At 49.1% G+C, this 11693-nt stretch overlaps 1 protein-coding gene across 1 annotated transcript; it reads right to left on the reverse strand.

The window, feature by feature from the left end:
- Window positions 1-702: 702 nt before the first annotated feature.
- Window positions 703-3706, reverse strand: LOC148142911 (uncharacterized). The gene is made up of 2 exons (XM_087973888.1): window positions 3526-3706; window positions 703-2697 (listed from the first exon to the last, which is right to left on the reverse strand). Exon 2 carries the CDS (start codon window positions 2288-2290, stop codon window positions 818-820), a length of 1473 nt encoding a protein of 490 aa, XP_087830014.1. The 5' UTR covers window positions 2291-2697; window positions 3526-3706; the 3' UTR covers window positions 703-817.
- Between the last annotated feature and the right edge of the window lie 7987 nt (window positions 3707-11693).

The following is an 11693-nucleotide window of genomic DNA, read 5'->3' on the forward strand; positions in this document are numbered from 1 at the left end:
CATGGATGATTTTGGGATAGTGTCAGGGAACGAGCTGAGAATAGTTCACAGGTCGCGTAACATCGAGGGCTGAAGGGCCTGTTGTGCGCTGTATTGTTCTATGTTCTTTGTTCTATGTTCTAAACTTAGTGCAGGAGGCTGAAAGAAATGAGCAGCTTTAAAACAAAAACCTCTTGGAGCTCAAAGCTTTCTGAGCCCAGTGGTAAGTTCAGGTAACCTTTATTGCAACCCAACTTTGTTACAGCTTCAGATCCCCCCCCCAGCAAAAAGGCAGAGAAAAAGCAGTTGCTTTTTGAGCACCTCAAGGTCAAAGTGCACACACCACTCCTCCCCTGTCCCACCCCCCCTCACTGTCTTTACTATTGGCCAGCACCAAGTTGTCCCTTTGTAATCGAATCCTTGGTACAGCCGTAACCCGGAGGAAGTATTGCCTCACTCAGCAATTTCAACCCATACCCTGTCTCCAAGTAAGTTTCTCCCCGCTCATTTGCCAGGAAGGGGCAGTGTAGTGTCAACCAGACTGCTGTGGGTCTGGAGTCACGTGTAGGCCAGACCGGGTAAAGGATGCAGCTGGAACGACTGAGTGAATCCTTTCCCACAATGGCGGTTCCCTTCCCAAACAAGGGAGAGAGTGAATCAGATGGGGGCTTTCTCCACTGTACCACCCCCTCCCTGAAACAGTCTCATCGTTAGATTCCGAACTCCACATTTCTGACCGAATGCCAATTCTGCCATCTGTCGTGGGGGGATTCAAACCCGGGAGTCCCCGGAACCGGGTTGATAGTCCAATCGATAATGGCTCTCGGCCGTCACTTCTTCAATCCCCCTGCGATGGCACGTGAACTCGCTGGTGTTTCCGCAGGTTGGAGGAGTAGGTGAAGCCCTTCCCGCACTGAGAGCAAGTGAACGGCCTCTCTCCGGTGTGGATCCGCTGGTGCCTCAGCAGGGTGGAGACCTGGGTAAAGGCCTTCCCGCACTCTGGGCAGCTGAAGGGCCTCTCCCCCGTGTGGACCCGCTGGTGGGTCAGCAGGTGGGAGGAATACCTGAAGCCCTTCCTGCACTCGGGGCAGCTGAAGGGCCTCTCCCCCGTGTGGACCCGCTGGTGGGCCAGCAGGGTGGAGGAATTCCTGAAGGCCTTCCCGCACTCAGGGCAGCTGAAGGGCCTCTCCCCCGTGTGGACCCGCTGGTGCCTCAGCAGGGTGGAGACCTGGGTAAAGGCCTTCCCGCACTCTGGGCAGCTAAAGGGCCTCTCCCCCGTGTGGACCCGCTGGTGGGTCTGGAGGTTGAAGGAGCAGGTGAAGCCCTTCCCGCACTGAGAGCAGGTGAACGGCCTCTCCCCCGTGTGGATACGCTGGTGGGTCATCAGGGAGGAGACGTGGGTAAAGGCCTTCCCGCACTGAGAGCAGCTGAAGGGTCTCTCCCCTGTGTGGATCCGCTGGTGGCTCTGCAGGGTGGAGGAGCAGGTGAAGCCCTTCCCGCACCGAGAGCAGGTGAACGGCCCCTCCCCGGTGTGGACATGCTGGTGCCTCAACAGGGCGCAGGAATTGCTGAAGGCCTTCCCGCACTTGGGGCAGCTGAAGGGCCTCTCCCCCGTGTGGATACGCTGGTGGATCCGCAGATTGGAGGAGCAGGTGAAGCCCTTCCCACACTGAGAGCAGGTGAACGGCATCTCCCCTGTGTGGACATGCCGGTGACTCCGCAGGGTGGAGGAATCGCTGAAGGCCTTCCCGCATTCAGGGCAACTGAAAGGCCTTTCCCCCGTATGGACACGCTGGTGCCTCAGCAGGTTGGAGACCTGGGTAAAGGTCTTCCCGCATTCAGGGCAACTGAAGGGCCTCTCTCCCGTGTGGACATGCTGGTGGGTCAGCAGGGTGGAGGAATTGCTGAAGGCCTTCCCGCACTCGGGACAGCTGAAAGGCCTTTCCCCCGTATGGACCCGCTTGTGCCTCAGCAGGGTGGAGGCCTGGGTAAAGGCCTTCCCGCACTCTGGGCAGCTGAAGGGCCTCTCCCCCGTGTGTACACGCTGGTGGCTCAGCAGGTGGGAGGATGTGCTGAAGGCCTTCCCGCACTCTGGGCAGCTGAAGGGCCTCTCCCCCGTGTGGACCCGCTGGTGGGCCAACAGGTAAGAGGAATGTCTGAAGGCTTTCCCGCAGTCGGTGCAGGGGAATGGCCTCTCCCCAGTGTGACTGCGCCGATGAGTCTCCAGGGCAGACGGGACACGGAAGCCTTTCCCACAGTCGCCACACTTCCACGGTTTCTCCACGGGGCGGGATTCCTCGGGTTTCTCCATGGCCACAGCATCAGCTGCACACAAACACGTTTAGAGCCCCTCCGTGCCGTGAAATCCCCTTTCCAGGCCGTATAACTGTTTCCGGCTCCACACACAGTGCGCTGCAACAGTGGGGTCTCTCGTCCAGTCCCACTGATGCTGAAAACGTCCTCAAACAGGAACCAAAAAGCGTTGATCCCTCTCACAGAAATCACAGTCAAAAATCGTTGCGGTCCCGATGGATTGAGTGACTGTCAGACATTGACATCAAAGTGAAGACTGAAGACGCTGGAGAGTCAGTCAAAAAATGTGGCGCTGGAAAAGCACAGCAGGTCAGGCAGCATCCGAGGAGCAGGAGAGTCAATGCTTCGGGCATAAGCCCTTCATCTGTTGATTTTGAAACTTCAGTCTTCAGATTTTCAAATACTCTGCAAAAAGAGATTACAAAAGCCATCACTATCAGTGCAGGGTAGAAATTCAGAACAAGCAATTCTATTTTCTGTGGAATATTCTTTTGTTCCACAAAATTGAAAGCACCATCCCACTCTCTCTCCCCCTCTGTTCTCACTCAGCTCTAACTAATTCCCCTTAAGGTGCTGATTCAGGATCTTACAGGGGCAGAAAAAGCAAAAACATCAATACTAACATCTCTCTGAATTTTGGATACATCCACCTGAAAGTTAATATCTTTCACAACACTGGGATCCTGCTGAGAGTGAGCAGGTCTGATTTTGGGAAGCAAAAAAAAAGTGTCAATTCAGGGTGAACCTGCAATGCAGCTTCTTGAGGAAGGACCAGACACAAAATGGTTAATGACCCCAAGAAGGTGAGAGCAAAATGAGACATCAAGGCATTAACACCAATACACTTCAGTCAAACCCTTCTGCTCCCAGTCAGGGCAAAACATGCTCTGAAAGTCCAGCCTTCACAACCACACTTCTGCTTTCACTGAAGACAATTAGAGTCACACAGCACGGAAACAGTCCCTTTGGCCCAACCTGCCCAGATATCCTAAATTAATCTAGTCACGTTTGCCATCACTTAGCCTCTCTCTGGGCCGGATGCTGGCAGCTGGGACTAAATTGGGTTGGCTATCTTGTCAGCAAGGACGAGTTGGACCAAAGGGTCTCTTTCTGTGCTGTACATCTCTATGACTCCAGTTGCATTTGCCATCACTTGGCCCTGACCCATCTGAACCCTTCATATTCAGATGCCAGTCCAGGAGCCTTTTAACTTGTTATCGTACCAGCACCCACCACTTCCTCTGGCAGCTCACGCCATCGCTCAAGCGACTCCACGTTGAAAGCGTCTGATCTGGTGCACCAGATGACATCAGGATAATCTTGGATCGTTCCAGATCGCATCGATACTCAGTCAGGGTTCCCGATCAGGATGTTGTACGTGATCAAACAGGTTAGTGGGTAGGCGATCCCCCACATCGAAGTTCAAGTATCTCTACGAGAACTCCCTTGCTGGAGGGTCCCTTGGAGACACTTCAACTGGACTTCATTGAGTTGGAGAAATGAGTTGAGTTGCTATAAATGTGTTTTGCTTATTGCTGATGTCTTTTCGAAGTGCATTGAAGCCTAACCTCCTCCTAATGCTACTGCTGAGACTGTGGTGAAGATTTTGTTTAAGGAAATAATTCCCTGCTTCAGTATACCTGCGTGCATTAGCTCGGTCAATGGACCAACTTTGTTGGTAATATTAACGGAGTGGCAACATTCACAGCCGTTTTAGTGCTGAGGCTGTTGAATCCCGTAGAAAATTAACTCTTAGTGCTGATCTGCTATGCATTGAAAAGAATTGCATTTTGGGACTTTATGATGATATTGAGTAACCATTACTGGTTATTAAATACAAACTCTTTAAAAGGAAATATTGATAAAGCTTTACCTTACTTACTGCAGCCGAAGCTCCAGCGGAGGAAACAGGCCGCTGGCACACTTCCGGCTTCGGGGGTGGCCACGCCCCCTGGCCCTGGTCCCGCCCCCTCCTCCGCCAAAGCGGCACATAAACCCCGCCCCTTCCGAACGCAGATGGTAAACTCCCGCCCCTTCCGGACGCAGCTCGGAAACCCCGCCCCTTCCGGACGCACTCGTTAACCCCGTCCCTTCCGAACGCAGCTCGTTAACCCCGCCCCTTCCGAACGCAGTTCGTTCACCCCGCACTTTGGAACGCTGCATGTAAACCCGCCCCATCGATACCAAGCCCCGGCTCGAGGGCACAAACTCCTTTCCAACTCGCGAACCAAACCCCGCCCCTACGCCGCGGACCCCGCGCGAGTCAAACCACGCCCCATGCCCTCACGCTCAACCGCCCACAAAGCCGCGCGCCTCCAGGATAGCCGCCTTGCCCCGCCTACTAGCTCGCGGCCATCTCACGAGCACGCCCCGCCCATGTGCTCCGCCCACCCTCCAATCTAAACCCCGCCCCTTATGGTACACCCCGCCCACCCAGGTGTATTTGGAAGCACTGGCTTCTGCAGCGTTGCTCCTTCTGCGGGTAGCTGTGCTGCAGGATCATAAGGCACAGAATTAATTGTAAAACATCACAGTGTCATGCAACCGATGCAATATTTGGAACAAACCTGGACCGCTGCTGAGTCCTTCATCTTTTAGAATGGGTTGCAGGTTTCAGTTCATCAATATATAAATTCCAGAACTTTAGATCAGATTCCCTCCAGTGTGGAAACAGGCCCTTCGGGCCAACAAGTCCACACCGACCCACCGAAGAGCAAAACACCCAGCCCCATTCCCCGTCACCTAACACTACGGGGCAATTTAGCTTGGCCAATTCACCTTAACCTGTACGTCTTTGGAAAATGGGAGGATATTCGCGCAGACGTGGGAGGGGAATTGAACCGGGGGCTCTGGCGCTGTGAGGCAGCAGTGCTAACCACAAAACAAAGAGGGATAGGGATGTAAGGCAGGCTTTCAGGGAGCTAGGGTGGAAGCTGAGGGCTAGAACAAACAGAGTGGTTATCTCTGGTTTGTTGCCTCCTTTCCCAGGTATCTGACCCTTGTCTTTCGTGTCCTCCCCAACCCTTCCTGTTATCCCTTGACCCCAGTGTCCTTTTTGTTATTTCTTCTACTGCCTCCACCATCATTTTGGCTTTCTGTTTCTGCTTCTCGTCTTCCCTTTTCACATACACTTTCTGTGCCTCTCGTAACACCTCTTCCATCTGTCTTTCACTCCATCCATCTAATTTCTGTAATTTCTTTTGTATGTCCGGCCATGATTTCGTTACAAACTGGACCTTTAAGAGTCCCTGTGCTATCTGATTATCGGGATCCATTCCCGAACACTTCCTTGTGGCCTCCTTGAGCCTTTTAAGAAATGCAGAAGGGGTTCCATCCTTCTCTTGTCGTACTTCAAAGGCCTTAACAAAGTTTTATGATCTTGGTGCCGCCTCTTTAATTCCTAATATTCCCATTTCTCATAGATCCCGCATTGACTCCCTGTCTTCTCTGTCATTATTTTCCCAATGTGGGTCAACATTTGGGAATTTCTGTTCAGCTGGGGCCCCTTCTTCCCCAACTGGGTGCCTGGTTTCCCATTCCTATAAAGCTGCTCTCCTAATCATTCCTGAAGAAGGGCCTGTGCCCGAAACGTCGAATCTCCTGTTCCCTGGATGCTGCCTGACCTGCTGTGCTGTTCCAGCAATAAAGTTTCAACTTTGATCTCCAGCATCTGCAGACCTCACTTTCTCCTCCTAATCATACCTCGTTCTTCCCCTGAAAATAACGTTCCTAAAATTGCCATCAGTTCTCCCCAGGTATATAAATTAGGCCCTAAGAATTGCTCTAATTGTTCGGCTAGTCCAACCAGATCCTCTATTAAACTTTTCATTTCCTTTGTAAAGACCCTAACTTCACTGCTAGTTAAGGGAGCATTTACATATCCGATTGTACCTTCCCCAATCGGAACCTCTCGTAAGGGACATAATTTTACATTTTCCAATATCTCTGCCCCTCCTTTACGTGTGGTGGCTCGAGTGACTCTGCCCCCCCCCCCCCCCCGGGTTCTGCATCTTTTAGTTCAGAGTCCGTTCCCATTTCTGTGTCTGGGCTCGGTTCTATATTGGGAGCTGGAGGCTCGTTCCGGGGAGTAGTATATGGGGGCGGCAAACACGTTAAGGGGTCCCATTGTGGCTTCCCTTGTTCATTCTTTTTCTGTTCTTTCCCTGATTCCTCCCTATTCATGGGACATAATTTTACTCCTGCGCTCCCTATCCAACAAACCGCATAATTGGACACTTTTTGACTGTACGCTTCTTTCCGATTGACATATATATTAAGATCTTGACACAGCCAATCCTCATCGGACCCATATTTGGGCCAAAAAATACCAGGCGCCTTAATATTTTATCTAGTCCAGACAAAACAACAATAGTAGTTTACCATTATAGCCTTATCTTTCCCCCGCGTCTGGGAGTTGTGTTCCCAATTTCCCAACATTCTCCCCAAAGGACTGTCGGGTGAAATATATTCCCCTTTAACGTTATTTACAGATCGATCGTTACCCAGGCAACTTACCTTGCCTACCATTGTTGCTAATTTAATTAATCTTAACGAGGTCCGGAGTCACCCTCTTCCACACCCCCTTCAGGGTCCTGACTAGACACCTTACTCGTCCGATTAATCTGACCAACTATATGCTTTTTGAGACTTCAACTGTTCTCCATAAATCACTTTTATGTAAGGATAAAAGAGATTAGTTAGAAGCTGATAGTAAGGCAGTCATGACCTGTAAAAAGAACAGGAGTTAACATTTTATTTTATAATCTGTAAAATCCTTAACCTTAAAAGAAATCATGTTAAAATTTCCATAGCAGAAATCAGATTCAAAACAGTCCCGGATCTCGAGCTCCAGGGAACAAAGTAGAAACATTCAATCACCAACAAACAATTGTGCATTCAAACCAAATCACAAAGAGTTAAACTTTCTAGTTGCTGTACAGCTCTTTCTCTCTCTCTCTCTCTCTCTCTTTATCTCACACACACACACAGACACCATATCTCACAGACACTTTGAGCTTCCCGCAACGACTCCTTGAGCTTTTGAATATTCTTCTGGACGTCCGGCCATAAATCTCCCAGTCCGGATCGTACTCGCCCAAACCGCCAACGACAAGCAAGGGAGTCGGAGATCACCGAAATCGGCGAGGTACACCTCCCCGTCATCCCAAGAGTGTCAAGCGGTCTGAGTTTTGCATCCCGGAACGAGACCCCCAATTGTGAGAAACAGAACTCACTCACAAATCAATCAGCGTGAGACAAAGCCTTGGAAACAAGAACAATTTATTACAGTCTTGCAAGTACCAGACGCTTCTGCAATCAAGCAGAAATGCGCGCTAAAACAGAGCATGTTAGCTTTCTTATTCAGTTTACAAGTTGCGGAATCACGCCTCCCTTTTCCCATCCGATCATAAGCTGATTACCTCACTTGTTAGTTATTTTCTTATCTGGCCATCCTGCTGTCCTTGTCTGCATTCTTTGTTCCTTGTTTGTTACAGCTTGTTCTTTTATCCAGTTTCTCTTATCATACTATAAGCTTTATTGTGAAATGCCCCTGTTGCTTCTTTTTGTGGTCAACTACAACACTTTCAAGTTATTTCCTAGCTTAAAACTATTTTCTTGAAAAGACCCTCTATATTCATTAAAGTCTTAGCCTTACGTATGCTACATACTACAAGAATTTCGCTTCCCTTCCCCCCACTACCCCACCTCACCCATCTGCAAAAACAACATTTCTAATCTCCCACAGAAAGAGGGATAGGGATGTAAGGCAGGATTTCAGGGAGCTAGGGTGGAAGCTGAGGGCTAGAACAAACAGAGTGGTTATCTCTGGTTTGTTACCTGTGCCACGTGATAGCAAGGCAAGGAATAGGGAGATATATCAGCTGAACACGTGGCTGCAAGGATGGTGCAGGAGGGAGGGTTTCAGGTTTCTGGATAATTGGGGCTCATTCTGGGGAAGGTGGGACTTGTACAAACAGGACAGTCTTCACTTGAACCAGGGGGGTACTAATATCCTGGGTGGGAAATTTGCTGGTGCTATTCGGGTGGCTTTAAACTAGATCAGCAGGGGGATGGGAACCGGTGGTGTAGCTGTAGTGCATAGGAGGATGAGAGTAGGAATCACAGGGACAGGATTTCAGGGTCACAGGAATGTGCTGGCAGACAGCGAACTGGTTTGAAGTGTGTCTACTTCAACGCCAGAGTATCTGCAATAAGGTAGGTGAGCTTGCAGCACGGCTAGGTACCTGGGACTTGGATGTTGTGGCCATTTTGGAGACATGGATAGAGCAGGGTGAGGAATGGATGTTGCAGGTTCCAGGGTTTTGATCTTTCATTAAGAACAGCCAAGGCGGTAAAAGAGGGAGAGGCATGGCCTTGTTAGTCAAGGATAGCATAACGGTGGCTGACAGAACTTTTGATGAGGACTCATCTACTCAGGTAATGTGGGCTGAGGTTAGAAACAGGAGAGGAGAGGTCACACTGCTTGGAGTTTTTTTATAGGCCTCCGCAGAGTTCCAGGGAGGTGGAAGAGGGGATTAGCAAAATTATTCTGGGTAGGAGTGAAAGGAACAGGGTGGTCATTATGGGGGACTTTAACTTCCCCAACATTGACTGGAAATGCTTTCACTCTAGTACGTCGTATGGATCAGTTTTTGTCCAGTGTGTGCAGGAGGGGAGGTCAAACTGGATCTGGTGCTTGGTAATGAACTAGGCCAGGTGTTTGATTTAGTGGAAGGTGAGCACTTTGGAGAGAGTGACCATAATTCAGTTAGGTTTCATTTAGCGATGTAAAGGGATAGGAACATGCCGCAGGTCAAGAGTTATCGATGGGGCAAGGGCAATTATAATGCAATTAGGCAAGACTTAGGATGCATAGAATAGGGTAGCAAAATGCAGGGGATGGGAACAATTGAAATGTGGAGCTGGTTTAAGGAACAGATATTGTGTGTCCTTGATAGGTATGTCCCTGTCAGGCAGGAAGTGATAAGGTAAGGGAACCGTGGTTTACAACAGAAATTGCATCTCTTGTGACAAAGAAGAAGGAGGCTTATGTGTTGATGAGGCAAGATGGTTCAGAAGAGGCGATGGAGAGTTACAGATCAGCTAGGAAGGATTTAAAGAGAGAGTTAAGAGCAAAGAGAGGACATGAACAGTCTTTACCAAATAGAATAAAGGAGAACCTAAAGCTTTCTATAGGTATGTGAGGAATAAAAGGATGATTAGGGTAGGAATAGGGCCAATCAAAGACAGAAGTGGGAAGTTGAGTGTTGGCCCTGTGGAGATTGGAGAGGTATTAATGAATATCTCTCATCGGTCTTCACTCAGGAAAAGGAGAATATTGTAGAGGAGAAGAATGAGGTACGAGATATTAGACTCGAAAGGATCAAGGTTAGTTGCACACAGGTGTTATCAATTCTAGAAGGAGTGAAAGTAGACAAGTGCCCTCGGCCAGATGGGATTTATCCGAGGTTTCTCTGGGAAGCGAGGGAGGAGATCACAGAACCTTTGGCTTTGATATTTGAGTCGTCATTGTCGACAGGTTTAGTACCAGAGTGGAGGATTGCAAATGTTGTGCCCTTGTTCAAGAAGGGCAGCAGAGATGACCCAGTTAATTATAGACCAGTGAGCCTTACTTCTGTTGAAGGAAAGCTTTTGGAAAGGAATATTAGAGATCGGATTTAAAATCATCTAGCAAGCAACAATTTGATTTCAGATAGTCAACATGGTTTCATCAAGGGCAGATCGTGTCTCACAAACCTCATTGCGCTTTTTGAGAAGGTGACCAAGCATGTAGATGAGGGTAGGGCAGTTGATGTGGTGTACATGGACCTCCGTAAAGGTTCCACATGGTAGGCTGCTGGAGAAAATGCAGAGGCATGGGATTGAGGGTGATTAAGCAGTTTGGATTAGAAAGTGGCTTTCTGAAATAAGGCAGCGAGTGGTGGTTTATGCAAAATATTCAGCCTGGAGTCTGGTTACTAGTGGTGTGCCACAAGGATCTGTTTTGGGACTACTGCGGTTTGTCATTTTTATAAATGACTTAGACGCAGGCATAGGTGGATGGATTAGTAAATTTGCAGATGACACTAAAGTCGGTGGAGTACTGGACAGTTTGGAAGAATGTTATAGGTTGCAGGGGGACTTGGATAAACTCAAAATTGGGCTGAGAGGTAGCAAATGGAGTTCAATGCAGCTAAATGTGAGGTGGTTCACTTTGGGAAGAATAACAGGAAGGCAGTGATCTTGGAGTCCATGTGCATAGATTCCTGAAAGTTGCCACGCAGGTGGATAGTGCTGTTAAGAAGGCATACGGTGTGTTAGGTTTCATTCGTAGAGGGATTGAGTTCCGGGGAACCGCAATATCACGCTGCAACTATACAAAACGCTGGTGCGGTCACACTTGGAATATTGTGTATAGTTCTGGTCCCCATATTTCAGGAAGGATGTGGGAAGCATTGGAAACGGTGCAGAGGAGATTTACCAGGTTGTTGCCTGGTCTGGAGGGAGGGTCTTATGAGGAAAGGCTGAGAGACTTGGGTCCGTTCTCATTGGAAAGAAGGAGGCTAAGAGGGGATTTGATAGAGACATATAAGATGATCAGAGGATTAGATAGGGTAGACAGTGAAAGACTCTTTCCTGGTATGGTGACATCAGCTTGTACGAGGGGGCAGAACTACAAATTGAGGGGTGATAGATTCAAGACAGATGTCAGAGGCAAGTTCTTTATGCAGAGAGTGGTAAGGGCGTGGACTGCCCTACCTGCTAAGGTAGTCAACTCAGCCACATTAGGGAGATTTAAACATTCCTTAGATAAGCGCATGGTTGATTTTGGGATAGTGTAGGGGAACGAACTGAGAATAGTTCACAGGTCGGCGCAACATTGAGGGCCGAAGGGCCTGTTCTGCGCTGTGTTGTTCTATGTTCTTTGTTCTATGTTCTAAACTTAGAAATGAGCAGCTTTAAAACAAAAACCTATTGGTGCTCAAAGCTTTCAATGAGAGTCAGCCCGGCGGTAAGTTCAGGTAACCTTTATTGCAACCCAACTTTGTTACAGCTTCAGATCCCCCCCACCCAGGAAAAAGGCAGAGAAAAAGCAGTTGCTTTTTGAGCACCTCAAGGTCAAAGTGCACACACCACACCTCCCCTGTCCCACCCCCCTCACTGTCTTTACTATTGGTCAGCACCAAGTTGTCCCTTTGTAATCGGATCCTTGGTACAGCCGTAACCCGGAGGAAGTATTGCCTCACTCAGCAATTTCAACCCATACCATGTCAACAAGTAAGTTTCGCCCCGCTCATTTGCCAGGAAGGGGCAGTGTAGAGTCAACCAGACTGCTGTGGGTCTGGAGTCACGTGTAGGCCAGACCGGGTGAAGGATGCAGCTGGAACGACTGAGTGAAT

The sequence above is a fragment of the Chiloscyllium plagiosum genome, unplaced genomic scaffold, assembly GCF_037043375.1.
Source record: "Chiloscyllium plagiosum isolate Xiang-an unplaced genomic scaffold, Cpla_swu_hap1 HiC_scaffold_27, whole genome shotgun sequence".
NCBI lineage: Eukaryota > Metazoa > Chordata > Chondrichthyes > Orectolobiformes > Hemiscylliidae > Chiloscyllium > Chiloscyllium plagiosum.

Bases quoted from the DNA above. Each gene is read 5' to 3' on its own strand.
- LOC148142911 (XM_087973888.1), bottom strand. From the start codon at position 2,290: ATGGAGAAACCCGAGGAATCCCGCCCCGTGGAGAAACCGTGGAAGTGT.